The sequence below is a fragment of the Lissotriton vulgaris genome, chromosome 4_1 (assembly GCF_964263255.1).
Source record: "Lissotriton vulgaris chromosome 4_1, aLisVul1.2, whole genome shotgun sequence".
NCBI lineage: Eukaryota > Metazoa > Chordata > Amphibia > Caudata > Salamandridae > Lissotriton > Lissotriton vulgaris.
In genome coordinates this window covers 65,593,469-65,619,366 of record NC_141691.1, presented here as the reverse complement: position 1 = coordinate 65,619,366, position 25,898 = coordinate 65,593,469, and the positions used below count along the sequence as shown (strand labels likewise).

Below are 25,898 nucleotides of genomic sequence, written 5' to 3'. Positions count from 1 at the left end.
TGGAGGCCCACGAAAACCTCTTTTCTAAAATACAAAGCTTCTTCACTAAAAGAGCAGATCCCTGTAAAGCGAAAAAAATTCAACCAAGGCAAGGCTGGTATGATAAGAGTTGTAGGGTGGCACGACTCAACCTGAGCTTGGAATTGAAAACAGGCAATGTAATAGCAATCAGGAGGGCGAGAGACGCTTATAGACAAACCCAAAAACAGGCCAGGAAACGCTGGGATGAAGAAGGCTGGCTGGAATTGAAGGAGGCCTGTGCAGCAAAGGATTCTAAGCGTTTTTGGGCCATAGTAAAATGGGAGAGGGGAGGGATAGCTGCCCAGCCTCAAAATAATGTTGCCATAAATAAATGGACTGAGTTTTTTAAACCACAGTATGCCCGTAATCCTGCCCACACTTCTGATCAACCTCTCCCATCCATCTTTTTTAAACATCAAATATTTAATGAGAAGGATGTGAGCAAAGCACTGGATTGCATAGCGGGGGGAAAAGCTCCAGGCATGGATGGTATTCTGGCCAACGTATTTTTATCGGACCGGAATTCCTGGTGCTCTTACTTTAAAATGTTGGCAAATGCTGTGGCGATGGGAGGGGAAGTGCCCGATTCATGGAAGGGAGCAGAAATAATCCCCATATTTAAAAAAGGAGACAAAACATTAGCCCAAAACTACAGACCCATCAGTCTTATAGATACAGCACAAAAACTGATGGGGCGCTTAGTCCAGAATAAGTTGCAACAATGGATTGACGAAAAGAATATATTGTCTCCCTACCAGGCAGGGTTCCGTCCACTGACTAGTAGTGTTGACCAAGTTCTCTACTTCATAACCATCTATTGGAGAAATGTCACACTTAAAAAGGGTTCGTTGTATGCTGTCTTTGTGGACTTAAAAGCAGCCTTCGATTTAGTCCCTAGAGAAAAATTGTGGCAGAGCCTGGCTGATGTAGGATTAAGCCAGGAACTCCTCACTCTCCTTGTTCGCCTCCACGAAAATAATTTCGCTAAAATCAGATGGGGCAAGCAAGGAGAAGTTACAGACCCTTTCCCAGTAGAACGAGGAGTAAGGCAAGGGTGCGTCCTTGCGCCAACACTATTTTCAATTTACATAAATGGAATTGTTGCCCACCTAATGAAATCCCCAAGCGATGCCCCAATCATAGCAGGCTCCCACGTCCCAGTCCTAATGTTTGCGGACGACACGCTTTTACTTTCACGCACCCCGAGCGGTCTCCAAAAAGTGGTTGATGCCTTTGGTGAATTCTGTGATAGTAGGGGCCTTGAACTGAATACTACCAAAACCAAATTCATGTGCCTAAACTATCAGTCCTCTTTCAAAGGTGTAATCAAATACAAAGGTACCCCTTTAGAGAAAGTGGATGCTTTTACTTACCTAGGCATCACCCTCCAGGGAAACATGAAGTGGAAATCGCATATTAACAAGACATTATTGAAGTTTAACCAGCTTGCAGGCGCAGTTGCTTTAAAACATCGTAAATCGCTAACAAAGCCGGTTAATTGTGCACTCGAAATATACAATATGAAAGTATTAGGCGCCTGCTTATATGGATCTGAATTATGGGGGTTTTCAAATCTTGGAGAGTTGGGTCGTGCAGAAAACAGATTTTTACGAGGGCTTGTTATGGTCCCCCAAAGTACACCCACAACTCCTTTGAAATTGGACCTTGGCAGAAAAAACATCGAGGACATAGCTAGACTACGGCCACTCCTGTATTGGAGACGCTTGATAGTGACCCCAGAGCTGAGCCATTACGCTGCAGCTCTGGCGGATGTTGTTGAGTTCGATCGTTTTCATTGTATTGAATGGCTAAAAGAACTAAGGGGGCTTCTTGTATTGTTAAAGCTGGAACACCTTTGGGGCAATCATGATGTGGCTAGCTTTCCCACGAAAGCAAAATTGAAAGAATTATATTGGGAGATGGTGTATGTAACAATGTTCTGTAAAGGTTCCCAATCAAAACTGACAACTCGCTTTTGTGATATTAAAATGTATCCATCATGCGAAACATATTGGGATATAATAGAACGACCACATGATAGGAAACTATACTTTCAATTTCGTATAGGAACCTTGCCAGTGAACGCCTTTAAAAAATACTGGTCTCCAATGTGGGATGAACATTGCTATCATTGTAAAGATCAAATAGAGCACATTTCCCATTTGTTGTTCTGTTGCCCATTATATGCTAGCCCTAGGCGTAAATGGCTAAAGCCAGTGTGCTTAAACATTGGCACCCGTAGTCAATCGATAGCCCTTAGAATACTAGAATCTGATTGTTCCACACCATTTGTAGTTGCTGTAGCTAAATTTCTTCCTTGGGCATGGGCAATTCTCACGTGCACTCTAAAGTCAAATGTAACAATAATATGAAATAGGGTTGCTTTAATTTAATCATTCCATTGTATGAATTGTTTTCAAAAGAAACTAATTTTTTAGGAATATTTGAAAATCTTCTTGTATTTTTTATGTATAATATTCGACTGTCATTGTTTAATATGTATTTTAGAACTATTTTTAGCTGTAGTATTTATTGTAATAGGGTTAGGAAGGATGCTTTTATGACAAATGTCGAATAAAGCTTTGAAATTTGAAATTTATTTAAACATAATTTGAAATCCTTATCCTGATGAAGTCGCCTACAGATATACTAGGGGTCATAGCCATGTGAATGAAGATGTAGCACTCTTTGGACCTACCTTGTCAGGATGTCACCTCAGTCTATAACTTCTCCAAGTCCACAGTATCGCCCATACTATTGGCAAAAGGATACTTAGACTTGAGCCACCACTGCCACATCGAGGAAGTAGGATGCCTCCTTTCCAATAATTGGAAAGGTGAGACACCTGTGGTGGACTTAAGTGAAATAAATTCTATACGCCCACAGTAACTCCCTAATAGATAGGTATTTGCCCTACAAGAGCCAGGTGGATTCTTTCTCTGAGATACTTGTTGAAGCTTACTAGCTGGCCATTACATTGGGGGTCATAGATAGCATTTTTATGTGACCAACATTGTGGATTTCTAACATTTCCATTAATGAGAACTGGCAGTGATGATACATTCAGGGTATCCTTCTCTGCTGAGAACTTCCAAGAGCAATAAACAAATCAAACAGAAAAGTAATATGATTAGGAACATCAAAATCTACAGATTGGCACCCAACCAGTGGGGCTCATCAGCGACTCGGATGCCTGAAGGAGTGCTCTTGCTACGGACAATCACTGCCCGAGGAGACCCGCGTCTTGGCACCCACAGTGTTTTTCCTGATCTGACCCTCCAGGTGGTGCCGTTATTATTATTATTATTATTATTTATTTTTCTAAAGCGCGTAGTCACCCGGAGGTATCCCAGCGCTAAAACAAAACCTATCTCCTAAGTACAGTGGGACGGGGAAAGGGAAAAAGAGGGAGGAGGAGGGGGGAACAGCAGAGCAGGGTAAGGGCCAAGAGTGATTCACTGTGGGAAGAGGTGAGTTTTGAGCTGTTTCCTAAAGCGGAGGTATTGAGGTTCGAGGCGCAGTGCTCGGGGGAGTGTGTTCCAGAGTCGTGCAGTCTGGACTGAGAAACGCCTTCCTCCGGATCGGGCTCTCTTGAAATTGGGGGCAACAATTAGGTTTTCTGTGCCAGAGCGGAGGGGTCTTGAGGGTTTGTAGGGTGTGATAAATTTCCTGAGAGCAGGGGGGCCTTGATTTTGTCGAAGTTTGTGGGTCAGGCACAAGGCCTTGAATTTGACCCGCTCTCTAATAGGGAGCCAGTGAAGGAGTTTTAGGGCCGGTTTGGCCGATACTCTGGCGGGGGTATTAGTGAGAATCCGGGCCGCCGTATTCTGAATTCTCTGAAGTTTATTCAGAGTCACCTCTGGGGCGCCCAAGTATATTACGTTGCTGTAGTCAAGCCTCGAGATTATTAGGCCCTGAATTAGCAACTTTTGGGAATCAGTGGGCAAGAGGGGCAGAACTTTCCTCAGTGATTTTAACAGTCCAAAGCAGTTCCCGGCCACTTTCTTTGCCTGCACAGTGAACGAGAGGTCGGTGTCAAGCCACACTCCCAGACTCTTTACTTCCTCTCTGGGTTCAGGAAGGGGGCCCAGACAGGCTGGCCAGATATTCGGGGGCAGTGTGAGTCCTTTTGGGCCTAGGAGCAGAACCTCCGTTTTTGACCCATTTAGTTTTAGGGCGGAAGAGTTCATCCAATGATGGACCTGTACAAGGCAATTAAACAGGTCTGCTGGTTGTTGTTTGGGGTGGGACAGTGACACAACCAATTGTGTGTCGTCGGCGTAGCTGACGACACTCACTCCGAAAGGGATGATGACCTCCTCCAATGTGGACATATAGATATTAAATAGTGTGGGGCTCAGGGAGGAGCCCTGAGGCACACCACATTGGAGGGGAATTTCGGAGGAGTGTGCGTTATTCTCCCAAATTTGATAGGTCCGTTGAGCCAGGAAAGATGTCAGCCAGGCTAAGGCGGAGCCTTCTACACCGACTCCCTTGAGTCTTTTGATAAGAAGTTGGTGGTTCACGGTATCGAAGGCCGCGCTTAGGTCGAGGAGGATCACTGCCACTGATCCTCCTCCGTCCAATAGCGTTCTGGCCTCCTCAACCGCGGCTAGGAGGGCGATGTCTGTGCCCTGCCCTGGGCGAAAGCCCGTCTGGGAGCTTTTTAGTATGTTATTAGCTTCCAGGAACTGGGAAAGTTTTCTATTAACCAGTTTTTCAGCAATTTTGCTGATTCCTGGGAGTAGGGAGATGGGCCTATAATTCGACAGGTTTTCGGGGTCAAGGGAGGGTTTTTTTAACAGGGCTTTCACGACCGCTGCCTTCCAACTTAGGGGTACATCTCCCTGTTGGAGTGAGGTGTTAATTAGGTTGGTCACAGTAGGGATGATCGTGGGGGCTACCTTTTTAAGAATTCGGAGTGGAGCTGGATCCTTAGGGGAGCCGCTTTTTATGGATATAAGCGTATTTTCCACTTCTTCAGTCGTCACTTGACCCCAAGAGGAGAGGCGGCACAGAGTTGAGGATTGCGGGGGATCAGGTTCCTTGCCCAGAGTTGCGGCGGGGATCGACTCGAGAATTTTTTGGATTTTCCCGTGAAAGAAATCCGCCAATTGTTGACATTTGGTTTGGTCAACTGTAGGGTCAATGGGGTGTTTAGGTCCGGGTGCAGGGGTTTTCAGAAGGTCTTTTAGGATAGCATAAGATTCCTTGCTGGAACATACTGCTTTCTCTATTCTCTCCTGGAAGAACGTGATTTTGGTTTTACGGATGGTCGTTTTGTAATTCAGGAGAGAAGCAGAATAGATCTCTTTATTTGTTTCCGATCTGACTTTCCTCCAGGAGCGTTCCGACCTCTTGCACTGTTGGCGCAGGGCTTTGAGCTCTGGTGTGTACCATGGAGCCGAGGCTACTCTTTTGGGGTGTTTAAGGGAGAAGGTTTTAGGGATGAGTGCATCCAGAGAGGAGGTTATCCAATCATTGACCTGCTTGTCAGCGGTAGCGAGGTCACTGGAGAGCTCAGGGGTGGACTCTGCCAAAGCGGAGGCCCATTCTCCAGGTGCAAGTTTGTGCCATCGTCTGTCAATGGTCTGAATTCTAGAGGATTGGGGTTTGGTGGGGGGGGGGTTCCCAGGAGATCGGGACAAGGAAGTGATCCGTCCAGGGGAGGATCAGAGGATGCTCCGTAGTGATGGTTATCGCATTGGAAAGGACGGGGTCCAATAAGTGTCCCTTCTCGTGGGTGGGTTCATTGTTTATCAGTCGGATGTTAAGTGACGCTAGGTCTTGAAGAAGGTCAGCGGCTAACCTGTCTGTAGGGTCTTTAAAATGTAGGTTTAGATTGCCTAAAATGAGGAAATTGCCGGTAGAAGATGCTAGCTGAGCGACTGATTCCATGAAGGCGTCAAGGAATTTTCCCGGGGAGCCTGGGGGACGGTAGATCAGTAACCCCGACAGAGAGTGAGCAGGGGAGGGTTGAATGGAGAATTGGCAGCTTTCGCAGTCCTTGATTTGGGCGTCAGAAATTCTACAGGTAAGATGCTCCTTGAAAATTATGGCTACCCCCCCGCCCCTCCCTTTGGGTCTGTGTAGTGCTTGACAGAGGTACCCTGAGGGCAGGGCCGTGATTATGTCCGAGTCGGTGCTGTCTGATAGCCACGTTTCCGTAAGAAAAAGCAAATCAAAGTCATGGTCTAGAATGAGCAGGTTTGTTTCAATTGCATGTTTGGGGAGGGAGCGACAGTTCAGAAGTCCAATCTTGAGTCCGGGTTTGGTGGATACAGTGGGGGATGGAGTGCAGCGCGTGCAGTAATAGAAGGGCTTACCTTCAATATGCGTATGGTGACAGGCCAAGGTAGTTCTTGGTTGCAATGCGCGGAGCATGTCTCCGGTATATATCACACGCTCACATGGGGTGTCCGGCAGCATTTCTGGGCCTGGGTCCGTCTGGGCCCGGACGGGCCCAGACGGGCTTGCCTTTGGCGCGCCTTCGGCGCGCTGACGGCGCGCCCGCTGCGCCCGTCCGCTGCGCGTACGTGGGGCGCACATGAATTATGTAGGCAAGTGGGCGTGGCCGCTAGCGAGTGGGCGTGGCCAAAGACCGGCTCACAGGCTGCTGGCGCTGGCGCTTGCTAATTAGGGCGTTGGATGGGTCTCAAGACGATCGTGGTCTCCCTGGGTCCGTCAGGAGAGAGCCTGGGTGTCAGGGCAGATAGCGCAACAAGTGATTTTAAGAATAACACACAAATTCAGAACAGATTAAAATAAGCGCTCCCGGCTGTGCCTCAGGAGAAGTAGAAGGTTCTGATCAGAGCATGAACGCCGCTCTGTTTATGTAGGCAAGTGGGCGTGGCCGCTAGCGAGTGGGCGTGGCCAAAGACCGGCTCACAGGCTGCTGGCGCTGGCGCTTGCTAATTAGGGCGTTGGGTGGGTCTCAAGACGATCGTGGTCTCCCTGGGTACGTCAGGAGAGAGCCTAGGTGTCAGGGCAGATAGCGCAACAAGTGATTTTAAGAATAACACACAAATTCAGAACAGGTTAAAATAAGCGCTCCCGGCTGTGCCTCAGGAGAAGTAGACTCGACTCGACTCGACTGAGATCTTTTCTGGTGTTCGCCATGCAGAGACCATTTGTCCGTAAACATGATCTTCTATAGCTTTGAATGATAATCTATGTGGACAAGGACATACTACATGCGTACAGGCAGCTCTTTAAATGGCCCGGCATTGTCAAAATCTACTTTTTGCAAAACAAAAATTGGCCATGGAACAGGTTGCATTGGTGGAGTTGAAGGTTTGCAGCTCTTGGCGCATAAGTAGCAGGCATCAAAGTGTCTGCCCAAACTGTCTACCTCTGCATCCATTCCTAGCCTGCATGTAAGGCGTCTCAGTAAATGCAAGCATCCCCTTACGACAGATTTTCGTAAGTCTTCCACATGTCTTGGCGGAATACATTTATCATTGCAAAAGACAAAATTCCCACAATTAATCGGAGTGCAACTCGGGGAAAAGAATGATGAGAACTTTTCATGTTTTTGCTTGGAGGATATTCCTCACAATTCTTTTTGTTTACACAAAGAGGAACTTTGTACCTAGTATCTTAGGCCAGCCAGTTTTCTTCAGACACCTAATCCCCTTGTATGGCACAACCATCACCAATGCATGCACACGTTTCCAATTTGCAGTCATCTGATCCACACTCCCCATTACTTGGGCAGCGTAACCGGAACAGGCAGTCCGCAGATTGGTTCCTGCTTCCTGGTACATAGGATATAACAATGCTTTGCTTCTAAAGCTTGGAACCAAGTCCTGAATTTCATGCAGTGGAGATCAGCCATCCCTCTGGTGACAACATCTGCACTAAATGTTTAGGTTTGGTATACAGTATATATTTCAGACCCAAATTCTTTTTAAATGATGTGTTGTCCAGACACATGCATTTGATGACGGAATACTGCCTTTCAGTCTCACTTAGAGGATTTGATGCATAAATCACCGCCTACTCGTTCTTTCCTGACCACTGGGACAGGACTGCCCCTAAACCGTAAGCACTGCTCTCAACTGAAGTTATGCAGTTCTTCAGTAGTGAGAAGTGTAAAAAGAACAGATGATGGACGGAATACTGCACAAAATAAACATTCATCCCCCGTCACAGATCTGAGTTACATCCATTGTTTTTTTGCTCGCCATGCCATTCCAGTTTGGACCAGCCGTACGCGAATCGTTCTTGACCCTGCTTCCCATCTGAACAGTTCAGCCTTAGCTGCCCGGCCCTCCCTGGACTGAAACCAGCATCCTGGAAACGGTTTCGGAGTAACACTCCAAATCACCCCATATCAGCCAAGCTAGCTTTAATCCGGTGGCATTGCGAGCACGGGACCCACGTCTGGGCATACCCTTCCCGCTTAAGGTGACATTTGCACAAAAAAACAGATGGACGGAATGCAGAAGAAATCAAACATTCACCTCCAGTCACGGATCTGGGTTAAATCCATTGTTTTTGTGCTCGACACGCCTTCTAGTTTGGATCAAACCATATGCAAATCAGTCTTGACCCTGCTCCCCATGGGAACAGTCCAGCCCGAACTGCCAGGCCAGTTCCTCCCTGCACCGGAAACAAGCATCCTGAGAATGGTTTCGGGGTATCACCCCTCATCAGCCAGGCTAGCTTGAATGCAGTGGCATAGCGAGCACAGGACCCACGTCTGGGCATACCCTTCCCACTTAGGGCGACAAATGCACAAAGGACAGATGATGGACAGAATGTTGAACAAATCAAACATTCACCCCCAATCACAGACCAGGATGATTGTTTCCAACCAACTACAGACAGATGTGGGGGAGCTAGGTAACTGAGTAGCAGATCTTGAAATGAAAGTGAACAAGTACCCAGAGGAACAGCATCATATGGAAAGCAGTCCTGGTTTACGAGGAACTGATACTGAATTATAAAGACTTTGAGAATAGGCCCTGGTGGCATAACATTAGAAATTGGGGATTACCTTGTAATGCAGAAGGCCTGGATATATATGTGTATGTTCAGAGACTCTTGCACCATATTCACTGCCGGCCGGTGAGTTGTTGATTTGATTAGGTTGCACACATAGAGTGTCTGGGGCAGGGTATTATGACTGATGCACTGCCAGATATTCTCACATGTGCAGTTCTTCAAGGAGAAAGAAGAGAAAAGGAACATGGTGCGTACAATGGACTCTGGCTTTTGTGGAGTACAACCTGCAACTGTACGATGACCTGGCAGCTTCCATATTTAAGCAGAGGAGAGAATTCCAACAAATGAAGGAACACCTCACAGAGAAGGACTTCCCAAACCACTGGGGTCATCTGTTTCAACTTATCTCCACATAGGGCATCCAGAAACATTTCATGAAAACCCTACCTGAAGTACATTTGGTACTGCGGATTGCAGGAGAAGGTGAGAGAGTTGATGACGGAACAGACTGCCTAACAAAGATCTGAGATCAGGGCGGTGGTTGGTTTGGCGAAACAGGCATAAGAGGACACAGGCATAAACGGTTAACCACAGCTTGAGAGACAGAAAAATCTTAGGTTGCGACCTTACAGAAACTTAGGAGACTAGGGGGCAAATGTACAAGCCCCTATTGCCACCACAAAGTTACTTTTACCGACGTTGTGGTGGCGACAGGGGCTGCTCCTTATGTACAAGGCAGTATTAAGCCACTTAATGTAGCTTAACGCTGCCTTGTACATAAGGCCCCCTTTCAGGCTATGCTTAGCGTGAACGGGGTGGGCAGTGGGTGTTGCGGTGGTCGTTCCACATCAACACCCATTTCTTTTGCCGCTGCCCCCTATGTACAAGAGTGGCGTACATAGGAGGCAACACCAAAATTAGGACCAGGTAAATCCTGGTCTTAAGTTGGGGAAACGAGGAGAAATGCATTATTTCTCCTCGTTTCTGCTTTTTCCATGTGTGCTGCCTTGTGCAGCACACATGGAAAAAGCAAAATGCCAAGGTTTGTTTATGTACAGGAAGCTGTCCTTTCCTGTACATAAACAAACCTTTAAAATATGTCATTTTATCACTTTCATGTGTGCTGCATGAAGCAGCACACATGAAAGTGACAGAATGGCATTTTAGGATTGTTTATGTGCAGGAAGGGACACCTTCCTTCAGATAAACAATCCTCCCCTGCACACAGACACCCTTTCACTATGGTGCAAGAGTGCCTGCGTTGGAGTTAAGTTGCTATGCTTAGCGCCATCGCATGGGGAAACGCAAGGCTACACCACATTCTTATAAATATGGTGCAGTCTTATGTTTCAGAAGTGGCTGAACGCGGCGTTAAGACAAGGAGGTTAACGCCGCGGTCTGCCACTTCCTTGTACATATCCCCCTTGGTGGCATGTGAGGCGAAGATGGCGAAGACACAGGCCAATGGACAGTGCTGCGGAAGGCACAATTGAGACCTCCCATGACCTTCCCTGAAGTTCCATGTATGTAATCCAGAGAATGAGTGGGGCTTTCAGTGGTGTGGAAGGGGGCCATGGGCACCACTGTGGATCAAAGTGGGGCTACTTCCCCTCCATCTGGGGAAACTTGGAACTTTAGCTGTTTTCGTTCATAGCAATTCCGTTTAGTATTCACAATTTGAAGGTTACGTTAGGTGCCTTTGGGGAATGGGGCACTCTCTGGTCCATACGGAGACTTGGAGTGTCAGGATCTATGTGGGCCCCGGATTGTCCAACCCCCAAGTGGTGGGGCTCCAACTGCAGTGCTTTACAGCTCCCCTCACCTTTGTTTGTTTTTAACAAAAGCGATATCTAGTGACATTCGTGAGGGTAATGATAGCTGGCAATCTGCTGTATAGATTGGTTTAAAGGATTACAAAGGTGTACACATTCTATATGTTTAGGGTAAGTAGACCATTATTATTTGCAACTAAGTGGCTTTGGTTGCATGACTGCATGCATTAGTGCACTCTACTTGTGTGTTGAATGCCTCTACACCATACAAATGCCGGATCCTTTGGTTTTTTCAGGGCTGGCTTCTTCACTGGTCATTCCAATGACCATTCACCTTCTGAAGGGGCTTCCATCTCCTTGTTACACAAAAAATTCAACCCGAGAGCTGAGTTTTCGTTTAGAGCAAAAGTTCATGTTCAACAGAAAATCCGTCATGATCAGTTCTGCCCTTTAGATTTGTCAAGAGTGGGACTGAGCACAGGAAGCATGAACATGGCTCTGATCTACAAGGAGAAAACTATCTCCACTTGAATGCTATTATGACTGCTGCTCCTGGAAAGGTTATTTCTCCACACACACTTTTGGGGGTGCATTAGTAGGACCCACATTAGCACCCCAGGTGCAGACAGGTATGGCAGCAGAGGGGTTATATTCACAAGACTGTGGAAGCGAGGGCAAGAGTCAGAGGCAGCTACATAGGGGATAAGCAAGGGACCAGACAGGAGACATGGCGTAGGTGGATAAAGGCAGCGCTGATGAGACGATGGCAAGCGAATGAGATGGGCAAACGGCTCAGGCCGCTGGGTCTGCTGTTTGGGATGACCGGGGCCATCAGGGGCTGTGCCCTAAGAGCTGAGGTCAGGGCTTTTCAGCCACCTGTCCACCCGCTGCAGATCCAGCATTCAGCTGGAACCTGCCACACTTTGGAAATTGTACATTCAGACGCGGGGCTGCGTTTCCCCGGCACCTTGGCGGGGTGCCCATCATACTGCAAATCTGGACCCAGGTCTTGAAAATTACTGTACTTGCTGAAGTGACATCACACCATACGCTCTGTAAATTACATGGGGTTTTAGAACCCTCTCCCAATTTTCCTGATATTTGGTGATATTGTAGAGATATTTTAGTGAACTTTGAAATAATACATACATGCCTATTGATACCCTCCACATTGGTGCTTTCTATGTATACCTTAATGCAGATGTCTCCAGGCTATGCCTAATGCACGTGCCCTCAGGTGTCCATCTTGTTTCCTCCAGGCACCCTCCACCTGCGGCGCTGTGCCCTTATGGAAAGCCATGCCGAAATTTCCCTCATTCGGCGCGTCAGAGACTGATGGAGTTTGCGGCTCAGGTGACCGTGCACCCTACCAAGGAGCAGAGGGTGAGGACAAGGCATCAGCATGAGGAGTTACCCCTAAGGACAGAGGGTGCCTATTCCTGGAGGGATCAGGGTTTGCAGAGGCGGCCCCCAACAGCGCATTGCCCACTAGCATCCATCATGCACACAAGTTAACTGGTAGTCACCAAATATTTTGTCTGAATGACACTTAAAGATCAGCTTGGCTTTCGAAAAGCCTCAGCCAGCACTAGATGTGAAAAGTGATGAAAATACTCAGAGGTTAACCTGGGAGGGGTCTAGAACCTCCTAGCTGTGCTGACTTGGTATGAATTATACCTCTAATACATAGTCCTTCATAGGATAACAGCGACCCCCACTCCCAGGCTGTGTTCTCATCTGTAGCTGGGGTGTCCCTTGGCCTTTTGCTTTTGTGCTTTACCCTTTTGACAGGCAGATCTGGTTTGTCCTGCAGACTGGTCAACTGCTTGTCACTACTTGTGCTTCCAAAGTAGGTCAGACTCCCCCACACTCCCAGCAACCACCAGGAACCCTTGGGCTCATTACTGGCTGCAAGCACCTCATACCTATGTACACACACACACTTCTCTCTTGCCCTGCCTTCAACCCACTCCCATTAATCCAGTAAAGAACCCGGGGGTTGGGAGGGGCAGAAAATCAGCACAGGCAAACATCTCACTGGTGTCTGGGAGGGACAAACTAAATGTATGTATGTAGCTGCCTTTGATTTGTCCTGTCTTGAATGCATTCCATTCAGAAGGTGATCCTACTTGAATACAGCAGAGGGGAAAGTTCTCCATTCTTCCTGAAGGAAATATTTTCCAGTTTAAGGTATTGGGTTAGAGCTGGGTTTTACAAGTGTTTCTTATAAAACCTTGGATGTAGTTATTTAATTGGAAAGCAAAGATGGGTGCTAGTGGGGGCCTCCTGCAAATGCTACTGGTGGTGCTGCCATGAAGAATGTTAACTTTGGAATGGAGAGTCTTAATTTACTTCAGTCCTGCTCATTAAACTTTTCAAGTCATACTCAGATTAAATTAATAAATAAACGAGTTGGGCAGATTTCTAGCTTTGAGAACGATAAGCTAATCTGCGAACAATTGACAACCCTTGCCTACAGCTGGTGGTTAGCTATTCCAAATATATATATTCTAACAGGTTGATACAATGATATGATTTTCTTTGAGTTTGCTTAGCAGGGGCCTGTGTTTCTGGTCTGTCATATTTAAATTGCATAGGTTTGCTGGAGAGAAGTGTATTTGTGATCTCTTGAGGTGTAGCCGTTTGGACACCAATGGCTGTTGTGTTTGTGTTTCCATATCTGAAAATGTCATGGAGACTCCATTTGAGACCAGTGATGTTGAGGTTGGGTATAAGTTCAGCAAAGAAAGCGCTGGAATTAATATGTGCTCCTCCATGGCCTGCTGATGGCTACAAATTAATTTCAAATGTTTTTGTGTTTTTACAAATGTGCATTAATGTAATATTTTAAGTTGTGTAACTTGTAATTCCAGTATTTGTTGTTATGTATTGTCATCTATTACAAAAAAGGTTTACTTGTGGGCCTCAAGGAGAGGTCGTTATCAATTTTTAAATGTGAGTACTTGTGGCAGGTTGCCCTGCGACAGTTTGCTACAACAAGTGCCAGAAAGACGTGAACACTGCCGTTGTCCTGGTTTTCCTATGCTGCCTCCAAGTGGTTCAGTGTCGACTACCTCCACTGCAGCGGCCAACCTGAAAGAGTAGCGCTGTATCTCATTTGGTTCAAACCTCCGACTCTGGGCTCGTCTTCACCATTGTTACATGCTGATAAACTCTCTGCGCTACCCCACCCACGTGCGCCAAGTGACCCAGCGAGAAGCCGAGAAGCGAGGCCTCACCTCCAGCTATTGCCGATACAATGTCAGCGCTACCTCATTCACATGCGCCAAGAGACCCGCCGAAAGTGAGGCCTCACCTCCAGCTATTGCTGATATAATGTCAGAGCTACCTCATCAACATGCGCCAGGAGACTTGCCGAGAAGCGAGGCCTCACTTCCAGCTATTGCCGATACAATGTCAGAGCTACCTCATTCACATGCGCCAAGAGACCCGCCGAGAAGCGAGCCCTCACCTCCAGCTATTGCCGATACAATGTCAGCGCTACCTCATCAACATGCGCCAGAATACCTGCCGAGAAGAGAGGCCTCACCTCCAGCTGTTGCTGATAGAATGTCCGCACTACCTCATTCACGTATGCCAAGAGACCCTCCGAGAAGCGAGGCCTCGCCTCCAGCTATTACTGATACAATGTCAGCACTACCTCATTCACGTGTGCCAAGAGACCCGCCGAGAAGCTAGGCCTCACCTCCAGCTATTGCCAATACATTGTTAGCACTACCTCATTCACGTCTGCCAAGAGACCCTTCGAGAAGCGAGGCCTCACCTCCAGCTATTACTGATACAATGTCAGCACTACCTCATTCACATGTGCCAAGAGACCCTCCGAGAAGCGAGGCCTCGCCTCCAGCTATTACTGATACAATGTCAGCACCACCTCATTCACATGTGCCAAGAGACCCGCCGAGAAGCGAGGCCTCACCTCCAGCTATTGCCAATACAATGTTAGCACTACCTCATTCATGTCTGCCAAGAGACCCTCCGAGAAGCGAGGCCTCGCCTCCAGCTATTACTTTTACAATGTCAGTACTACCTCATTCACATGTGCCAAGAGACCCGCCGAGAAGCGAGGTCTCACCTCCAGCTATTGCCGATACAATGTCAAGGCTACCTCATTCACATGCGCCAAGAGACCCGCCGAGAAGCGAGGCCTCACCTCCAGCTATTGCCGATACAATGTCAGCGCTACCTCATCAACATGCGCCAGAATACCTGCCAAGAAGAGAGGCCTCACCTCCAGCTATTGCTGATAGAATGTCAGCACTACCTCATTCACGTATGCCAAGAGACCCTCCGAGAAACGAGGCCTCGCCTCCAGCTATTACTGATATAATGTCAGCACTACCTCATTCACGTGTGCCAAGAGACCCGCCGAGAAGCGAGGCCTCACCTCCAGCTATTGCCAATACAATGTTAGCACTACCTCATTCACGTCTGCCAAGAGACCCTCCGAGAAGCGAGGCCTCGCCTCCAGATATTACTGATACAATGTCAGCACTACCTCATTCACATGTGCCAAGAGACCCGCTGAGAAGCGAGGCCTCACCCCCAGCTATTGCCGATACAATGTCAGCGCTACCTCATCAACATGGGCCAGAATACCTGCCGAGAAGCGAGGCCTCACCTCCAGCTATTGCCGATACAATGTAAGCGCTACCTCATCAACATGCACCAGAATACCTGCCGAGAATCGAGGCCTCACCTCCAGCTATTGCCGATAGAATGTCAGTACTACCTCATTCACGTATGCCAAGAGACCCTCCGAGAAGCGAGGCCTCACCTCCAGCTATTGCTGATACAATGTCATTGCTACCTCATTCACATATACTAAGAGACCCGCCGAAAAGCCTGGCCTCACCTCCAGCTAATGGTGTTACAATGTCAGCGCTCCCTCATTCACGTGTGCCAAGAGACCCGCTGAGAAGCGAGGCCTCACCTTCAGCTATTGCTGATACAATGTCAGCGCTACCTCATTCACGTGTGCCATGAAACACGCCGAGAAGCGAGGCCTCACCTCCAGCTATTGCTGATACAATGTCAGCGCTACCTCATTAACATGCTCCAAGAGACCCGCCGAGAAGCGCTGCCTCACCTCCAGCTATTGCTGATACAATGTCAGCGCTACCTCATCAATATGAGCCAGGAGACCTGCCGAGAAGCGAGGCCTCACCTCCAGCTATTGCTGATACAATGTCAGCGCTACCTCATTAGCATGCGCCAAGAGACCCGCCGAGAAGCGCGGCCTCACCTCCAGCTATTGCTGATACAATGTCAGCGCTTCCTCATTAATATGAACCAGGAGACCTGCAGAGAAGCGAGGCCTCACCTCCAGCTATTGCTGATACAATGTCAGCGCTACCTCATTAACATGCGTCAGGAGACCTGCGGAGAAGCGAGGGCTCACCTCCAGCTATTGCTGATACAATGTCAGCGCTACCTCATTAACATGCGCCAAGAGACCCGCCAAGAAGCGCGGCCTCACCTCCAGCTATTGCTGATACAATGTCAGCGCTACCTCATCAATATGAGCCAGGAGACCTGCCGAGAAGCGAGGCCTCACCTCCAGCTATTGCCGATACAATGTCAGCGCTACCTCATTAACATGTGCCAGGAGACCTGCCGAGAAGCGAGGCTCACCTCCAGCTATTACTGCTAACCTGTCAGTTATACCCTGTCCCTGTGGACCTGGAGGACCATTGAACAGCAAAGCCTTACCTTCAGTTATTGCTGATAAACTGTCATCAGATAAACTGTCAATGCTACCCATCCACCTGCACCTTGAGAACTGTCGAGAAGCGGAGCTCACCTACAACTATTGCTGATAAACTGATATTGCAACCCCGTCCACTTGGGCCAAGACTCACGTCCAGACGCTAGGTGTCAACTTCAGCTATTGCTGATAAACTGTCACCCTGCCCAACCCATGTGTGCCAGGCTATTGCTGATAAACTGTCCACAGTACTCCATATATGTGTGCCAGGAGAACGGTCGCGAAGTCTTACCTCTAGCTATTGCTTCGTCCTCCTCACTGACCAACCTTTCAAAGAAGACCACCCATCCTCCTTCGCGCACCATCGCGCCCTCTGGAACAGCTTTGCAAATTATTCGTCCTTCCATTCTGACGACAGTTTAGTCCACCACTCAAGCAAGCAGGAAGCCACATCTGAAGAAGCTAGCTTTTAGCCACTCAGAGCACATGGAACCCAGTCTCTATGGCGTATATAATGAGGTCAACCCGCCCTTGTTGGGGGTCATTCCTTGCAAATGTTCTCCATTCTACAAACATCTTTGTTGCCTGAAGCTACGTAAAGAAACTTGCCCTTTCTCCCCATCTTAGCCGGAGTATATCTGCCAAAGATTGTACTTACATTCTCCTGTGCCTGCAGCGTACATTCTCCTGGAGATCTGCTGGGCAGCCAGTCGCCATCGTTGTACACACCAGCCATTGCCCTTTACTGCCATGCTCTAAACCTAATTCATTCTTGGGGTGGATGCCCTGAGCTACCTGTAGTGACCTGAAATCTCCTTATTATCCAATGGTGTCCATCTCTCCAGGCAGGTATCATGGAGCCATTTATGTCAATAACTACATTAGGTTCCATCTCAAACTAAACACTTTCAAAACTGAATCCCTCCTGATCGCCCCACCTAAACAGTCACCCATCATTAATGAATGGATGAAGCAACTGACAGCCTTCAACTACTTGTTCCAGGTTATTGATTAAGGGAGATCACTGGGAATAACTCTTGACAAGAACCATTAGTAAGGCACTCTGGGAACCACAAGGGTCATATTCGCTCTATAAAACATCTCAAATAAAAATAAAGCTTGAGGGTCAAAGTTAGAATCTTACTTCTGATGACTTCTTGACTTGCCAAGTACTAAGTCATCTTGCTGTAAGTGGGATACCTGGGCTGGCCGCCACTTGTCTGCCTGCTGCTTCATCTTACTCTTGGCCAGAGCGTCTCTGAGTCGAACTTCTTGAGATACGCAGCACTTCGTATTTCTCCTGTGATGTGTAATGGTTATGTTCGAGGCATGTGGGCTGCTGAATTCATATCTGTGCATAGATCGCCGCCTAGTGTTGGGTCCGGATGATTGCACATTGTTGTCCTGGAAGAGTCTTCGAAGTATCACGAGATAGGTGGCTCCTCCCCTGGACTACAGTGCGCATGGGCATCGACTCCATCCCCAGATTGTTTTTTTCCGCCATTGGGTTCGGATGTGTATCAGTTCCCTCTGTCGGAATCGATAATTGTTTAACTTTCTTTACTTGAGACCAAAAGGTCTTTAGGACTCGCATCGGTATTGTCTATCGTTCGGGTTCGTTTGTTCATCGGCTCCGAACCATTACTACCCTTCCGCGTGCTTTCGGCACGGACGGGCCTACACGACGCTCCAGACTACTTCATCATGGAACGAAGTCCATTTAAGAGGTGCCCGGTGTGTGCCTCAAAGTACCCACATATCGACGTGCACCCAGTGTGCAATACATGCTTGTCACCGGACCACGACGAGGCCAAGTGTATGGCCTGCTCCAAGTTTCGGTCGAAGAAGACTCTCAAGCTCCGCCGGGCCGCAAGACTGCAGGCCCAGAGTTCGGCACCCCCTCCAGCGAACATCTTCGAGGAGGATGTAGACGACAACACCATCCAGAATATCTCAGACTCTAACCCGGCGTCGGAGGTCGAAGAGGACTACGACGCGAAAGACGAGGAGTTCGAGGAAGTCGTTGAGGAGGTAGGGGACGACGACAGGGCCATTGCCACCGTAGAGGATAGCTCGGAGGAGGAGCTTCCTCACACTGACTCAGGGGCCAGCTCACATTCTAAGGCCCAGGCCGAGGGATCGCCTTCGGGCCTTACCCAAAGCCTTGATTCCCGTCCCACGGCTCCGCCTTCCGGCCCGGCCACGGACATTGGTACGGCACCACTCCCGGTGCAGAAACCATCGGTGTCGACGCCACCCGTATCGAAACCGAAAGCGCAAGTCGCACTGGTCGGGTCGAAGACTTCGGAGGCCTCGGCGCCGAAGAAATCCAAGATGGCCGTCGAGCTCAAGAGCCACGCCAAAATGGCCGATCCGAAGACTACGGTGTCGAAGCCGAAGGCGAAAACGGCCGACGCGGCTGCGTCGGCGCCGAAGTTGGTCGACGCTCTGAAGAGTCGCATCGATACCAAGAAGGTCAACGACCATAAGAAGGACCCGAAGAAGCGGCAGGACGACCCCAAGTCTCTAACTGCACCGCTTCCACTCGACAAGGCAAAGGGGGGAGCTGCGTCGGCTCCGAAGACTGCGTCCTTGGTTGCCGACCCAAACCCGGCTTCGGAAGACTCTCTCGAGCCGGTCCGTCCCTCCGCCTCGTTCACCAAGAAGGTCACGGAGTCCCTTCAGCGTATTCGGGAGGGGGCCACGGCGGTCGAGCCGAAGGACACTGTGCCGCCCAAGCCTCTACAGAAACCGGCAAAGGCGCAGACGCCGATTCTCTTCACGTTGCCGCCAAAGACGGCGCCGAAGGCTTTCACTGCGAAACCTGGGGCCGGAGTGCCCTTGAAGTTATCTTCAACGCCAAAGGCATCGTTGGTAGTTCCAAGCCCGCGCCACCAACCACTGGCAGAGGAGGAGCGTCGAGAGGTGATCATCGACGCCGACACAGGCAAGCTCTCTCTCCTTAAACGGAAGATCACCCCTGAGCCAGCTTTAGAACATTTCCAGATCCCACTTAAAAAGAAGTTGGACTCTGCGGGTGCATCTGCCCCTATGGAGCCTGCATCTCCACAAAGTCAGGAGCTCTCACCCTCTCATTCTAATGTTGAGGAGGGTGATGGAAACGATGAGGATGAGTATGCTTATCCAGTTTACTCAGACCCAGAGGATGTGACTGAGCCATGGTCTGCCGGGGGCGACCCTGGGGACCCTCATTCGGGACAGGAGCCTCAGCTTTTTGCAGCAAAGACTTCCCCAACAGAAGACTCTGCGGCCTTCAACGCTCTAATTGAAAGAGCTGCAGCCAATCATGACGTCGATCTCCATGCAGACCCATTTGACGTCGATTTTCTTTTTGACACCTTTTCAGTGGCTGAAAAAACTGTTAAGACATTGCCAATGCTCAAAGGGGTGTTAAAACATGCGCCAGAGGTTTTCAAGGAGCCCACCCGAGCAAGTGTCATTAATCCTCGTATTGACAAGAACAAGAAGTACAAGGCAGCGCCCAGTGATCCAACATACATCAAAGGACAGTTGCCACTGGACTCTTTGGTTGTCTCCAATGCACGCAAAAGAGCCAACTCACAGACTACGGGTGATGCTCCTCCCCCAGACAAGGAATCAAAAGTATTTGAGGCTTCGGGGAAACGTATTGCTGCGCAGGCAGCCAATATGTGGCGCATATCCAACACACAGGCGCTACTTGCGCGCTACGACAGGGCACACTACGACACTCTAGAGACCCTTCTACAGCACTTGCCAGATCAATATAAGGAGGCAGCTGAAATGTTGATTCAGGAGGGGAAGCTTATCACCAATGCTTCAATTAAGTGCGCTCTGGATGTGGCTGACACCGCCTCCAGAGCAATAAACACTAGCGTTCTACTGCGTAGGCATGCATGGCTCAGAATATCAGGCTTTAAACCAGACATTCAAACTACCATCCTAAACCAAACTGTCAATCCAGACCACCTGTTTAGCCCAGAAGTGGATGCCACCCTCGAAAAAATGAAAAAAGACACTGACACTGCTAAATCTATGGGTGCCCTGCAGTCCCAGCAGTTTCGGGGTGGTTCCTTTCGCCGCTCCAATAACAGAGGCACCTCAAGGGGTCAAGCGTCACAACCCACGCAATTCTATAAGAGTAACACCCAATCCTCATATACCAACAAGGGTCGGGGTGGATACCGTGGCAACAACGTCAAAGGCAGAGGACGTGGTAATAACAGCTCCAGGTCCTCCACCGCCAGCAAACAGTGACGCCTTGTCACTGCCCCCCGACCACGCAACACCGGTCGGGGGGAGACTCCAGCAGTTCCTGCCCGTGTGAAAGTCCATCACCACGGACAGGTGGGTCAGATCTCTTATCCAATACGGTTATTGTCTGGAGCTCACATCCACTCCACCCAACATACCCCCAAAAAGCCGTCCTATGTCCGGCGAACACTTGCACTTGTTGCAGCAGGAAGTCAACGTCATGCTGCAAAAAGGAGCAATAGAGCTCGTTCCCCTGCAGGAAAGGGGTACAGGAGTTTACTCCCTGTACTTTCTGATTCCAAAGAAGGACGGATCCCTCAGGCCCATCCTAGACCTCAGACCTCTCAACTTTTACATTCTGTCAGAACATTTCCATATGCTCACGCTGCAGCAGGTTCTCCCACTGCTTCGGCAAGGGGACTTCCTGGCGACTCTGGACCTCAAGGATGCGTATTTTCACATTCCCCTGCATCCTTCACACAGAAAGTACCTAAGGTTCACCATTCAAAACCAGCACTACCAGTTCAAGGTTCTGCCTTTTGGGGTCACCACAGCGCCCAGGGTCTTCACAAAGTGCCTAGCAACGGTGGCGGCGCATCTGAGACGTCAGAACATCCACATCTACCCCTATCTGGACGACTGGCTCATTCAAGCAAAGTCGGCCCAGCAGTGCGCCGACCACGTGTCCCACACCATTCACCTTCTGCACGATCTGGGGTTCTCACTGAATTACCCAAAATCCCATCTCCAGCCCGCCCACATACGGCAGTATCTGGGTGCGAGCATAAACACTCTGGCGGTCACTGCGCAGCCGAATTCAGTAAGAGTCGACAGCATTCAGTCGCTGATCCAAAGATTCAGACCTCAACACTCGCTTCCAGCAAGAGTGTTCATGCAGTTCATAGGCATGATGGCCTCCTGCATCTCCATAGTCCCACACGCGAGACTACATATGCGTCCGCTTCAGGAGTGCTTAGCACGTCAGTGGACTCAGGCTCACGGGCAGTTGAAAGACCTAGTGTTGGTGAGCGGTCGGGCATACAACTCTCTGCATTGGTGGAATCCACAAAACCTTTGCAAGGGCCGACCGTTTCAAGAGCCTGTGCCGCAGATCATCCTAACAACGGACGCTTCTCTCCAGGGATGGGGAGCGCATGTACTCCAATACACAGTGCAGGGACTATGGACACTACAGCAAAGGAAGATGCACATCAATGTGTTGGAACTGATGGCAATCTTCATGGCCTTAAAGGCGTTCAAAGTACATCTGTGCAACAAGGTCGTGTTGATCCGGACGGACAACATGACGGCCATGTACTACATTCAGAAACAGGGGGGTACACACTCTCCGCAGCTGTCTCATCTGGCTCAGAGCATGTGGAAGTGGGCCATTCAGAGGAACATCTTCCTCATGGCAGAACATCTCCCAGGCAAGGACAATCAGATGGCGGACCTGCTGAGCAGGCACAGCCACCAAATGCACGAGTGGGAGATACATCCATCAGTACTCCAACCGTACTTCCAAAGATGGGGTCATCCAGAGATAGACCTGTTCGCCACAAGGGAGAAAGCAAAATGCCAAAGCTTCGCCGCCAGGTTCCCACACCCGCAATCGCAGGGCAATGCGATATGGATGAACTGGTCAGGCAGATTTGCGTACGCTTTTCCCCCAGCACCACTGATACCGCTGGTGGCGCGCAAGCTCAGGCAGCACTCGATGGCTCTCATCCTAGTTGCTCCAACGTGGGCTCGCCAACCATGGTACACCACGTTTCTGGAACTTTCCGTGGTACCGCATCAAAGGCTTCATCTCACACCCAGCCTTCTGACGCAGAGCCATGGCGACATTCAGCACCCAGATCCGCAACAGCTCAACCTGGCGATCTGGCTCCTGAGGTCCTAGAGTTTGGCTACCTTAACCTTCCTCCCAATTGCATGGACATCATTCGGGAGGCAAGAAAGCCCACTACTAGAGCATGTTATGCGGCTAAATGGAAGCGGTTTGTCATTTATTGCGCAAACCACAACATTAATCCACTAGATGCTTCCATTCAGAACATCATCTGTTACCTGTTCCATCTGTACCAGTGTAATTTGGCATATACCTCCATCCGCATTCACCTGTCTGCGATGGCCGCATACCTCCAGAATAGACAGCACCTTTCACTTTTCAAAGTGCCTGCTATCAAAGCTTTTCTGGAAGGACTCAAAAGGGTCATTCCACCACGGACTCCACCAGCTCCAGAATGGAACCTCAATGTGGTTCTTACAAGGCTGATGGGTCCTCCCTTTGAGCCACTACATTCTTGCGAACTTCAGTTCTTGACTTGGAAAGTGGCTTTCTTAGTGGCAATTACATCGCTACGGAGGGTTAGTGAGCTGCAGGCCCTCACAATCCAAGAGCTTTTCTTCCAGGTTCATGCTAACAGGGTAGTGCTCCGCACCAACCCTAAATTTCTACCCAAGGTTGTGTCTCAGTTCCACATAAACCAAACAATTGAATTGCCGGTGTTCTTTCAAAATCCTGCGTCGCTGGCGGAGCGGATGCTCCACACCCTTGCCGTTAAAAGGGCCCTAATGTATTACATTGATAGGACCAAGGATTTTAGAAAGACTAAACAGCTTTTTGTTGCCTTTGCGCCACATCACAAAGGTAACGCTATTTCCAAGGCTGGTATTGCTAGGTGGATCGTAAAATGTATTCAAATCTGCTATGCAAAGGCAAAACGCACTCTTACAATTCCACCAAGAGCCCACTCCACCAGAAAGTTGGGGGCCTCTATGGCCTTCCTTGGAAACATTCCCTTAGAGGACATATGTAGAGCAGCCACATGGTCTACCACACATACATTTACTAAACATTACTGTGTAGACGTGCACTCTAAACAGCAGGCAGCTGTAGGGCAGGCTGTTCTCAAGACACTTTTCCAAACTGCTGCAGCTGGCACGGGCGGCCGCCGCTAATGGAGGGACTGCTATGTATTCTATGCACAGATATGAATTCAGCAGCCCACATGCCTCGAACTGCAAATGCTACTTACCAGTATGCATCTGTTCTTGGCATGTAGGGCTGCTGACATTCATATCGCCCACCCTCCTCCCCGGCGCCTGTAGCAGCTGCAGTGTTTACATATCATTTCATGGCATGGTCATCATTCACTATGTTCACTCCATCTCGGCCACAATGGCTAAAAACAATCTGAGGATGGAGTCGATGCCCATGCTGACGGTAGTCCAGGGGAGAAGCCACCTATCTCGTGATACTTCGAAGACTCTTCCAGGACAACAATGTGCAATCATCCGGACCCAACACTAGGCGGCGATCTATGCACAGATATGAATGTCAGCAGCCCTACATGCCAAGAACAGATGCATACTGGTAAGTAGCATTTGCATTATCAGTGTACGCGGCGGTGGTACTATGAGGAGTGTCTCCGTAGTCACATAGTGCCTGTCACAAGACTTCAAATAGCGCCTGGTGAATAAGCTTAGCTACTTGCCCAGCCGTTTCCAAAGTGGCTGTAAAACGGTTGATCACACCATTGGCCTACAGATGGACTGATATGGCCACCCTACATAGGGTGACTGCTCCGATTTTATATCTGCTGGTGAGAGACATTTCCTGATGGTGGAGTGACCAGAAGCTCTGCCAGCAAGAAAACCTCCAGCCTCTAAATGAGGAAGGGGAACCATGAGGTGGGTGGATAGGAGATCTAAGAATTTATTGCAGGAGCCCACTACTCACTACTTTTGGAACCTAACCATGGTTAGAAGTGGGCCGGTCTGGGTCAGAGACCTTGTGTAATAGGAGATGATTTGAATTGTAGGTGAATCTGTTCAGCCTGATGCTGATGACAGATGCTTTAAAGGAGTCATGTCCTGCTGACGGAAACCAGGAAGAGACTGAAATGTTTGAAAGGCAGGAGTGATGGGATCAAAGATGTTGAGGTGAAGAAGCAGCCTGGTAGGCACATCCTCATTAGCTGACATCTATGGAGATGGAGAAGAGTGTGCCTGTGTAGAGTCTATTGGTGCAGTCTAAGCAAGAGAGAACCAAGGTGACAGGTCTAAACCCTGAGAGGGAGAAAATGCTGGGGAAACATTCAACATACAGTCTTGGTAGTAAAGAAGGGGTATTTGATTACCTTTTTTACTTGGGGAATAAGGGAGAAGTCAGTGTCCATGCTCACCCAAAGGTTCCTTACTTTGTTGATGTTGTTTGATAATTTGCTATGGCCAAAGATTTGAAAGGTGTTGCAGGGACCATTCTCTGCTTTTGAGGGTCTTTGGCTAGAAGTGTTGAGCTTTCTGTGGCTGTGCGTCATCCACTCACCCACTGCTAGGCGGCAGGAGCCTTCTGGAGCAAGGCCACAGGGGGTTGTCATGCAGGGAGAGCAATAAAGGCACAGCTGACATCCAGAGGGGGCACAGCTGGCGCATGCATTAAGAGGCAAAGATGGGTGTGACGCTGTGAGGGCACCGATGACTTGTACGTAGTGAGAGCAGATGGCACACACACAGTAAGGCACATAATCTCCTGGCTCCTTGTTCTTGCAGACACACCTGGCTCTGGAGTTGCACCTGCAGCACAATCAGGTGTATAACTGGTTCGCCAATTACAGACGTCGTCAGTGGCCAAAGATCCTGGGGCGGTCAGCAGATCACCAGGCGGCATGCAGAGCTGCCCTTCTAGGGCCTGCAGGACCCCCTTCGGTGGGCAGTGCCAGCTCTTCAGGACCTTCTGCCACGCTGAGAGGTGGGTCGTTGCCCTGCATGTGATGGGGGTCATTTAAGAATGATGGACTGGATGTCACACAACTGGGGCAGCGACGCCACTGCCTCCAGTGGCTAGGCTGCAGCTTGACAGACATATTTTGAGTTCTATGTCCACTAGGGTGACCATCTCGCTGCAGGTCATTACAGACACTGAACTATTCACCTACAAATCCTTCATTTCAGACCTATTAGTTTAATTCATTCAATGGAAGCAAAACAAGACTACAACACCCTGAATGCATTTGGCTGTCACACAAAAGTCCAGGACCAGTAACAGTGTCCATAGTGACCTAGAGGGATGTGGTTACTTGAAGGTGCATCTTGGTGTTCAGTAGAAGGGACCACTTATGTTTCACTGTTTTCCAAAGCCAAGTCCCCAAGGTTGTCTTTGAAAAAGA

The 25,898-nt window shown here is 49.0% G+C and overlaps 1 protein-coding gene and 1 long non-coding RNA gene across 2 annotated transcripts in view; one reads left to right on the top strand and one right to left on the bottom strand.

Annotated features, from left to right (window-relative positions):
- The window catches only part of ANHX (anomalous homeobox), a 128,289-nt gene that overhangs the window by 16,093 nt on the left and 86,298 nt on the right, over nucleotides 1–25,898 (top strand). Inside the window, exons 2-3 of the mRNA XM_086966710.1 lie at nucleotides 12,002–12,125; nucleotides 25,282–25,480. Of these exons, the coding sequence (XP_086822836.1) occupies nucleotides 12,002–12,125; nucleotides 25,282–25,480 (323 nt within the window). The remainder of the gene's footprint in view (nucleotides 1–12,001; nucleotides 12,126–25,281; nucleotides 25,481–25,898) is intronic.
- Nucleotides 1–25,898, bottom strand: part of LOC147718380 (uncharacterized) — a 212,504-nt gene that overhangs the window by 164,580 nt on the left and 22,026 nt on the right. The gene's annotated exons all lie outside the window — the stretch shown is intronic.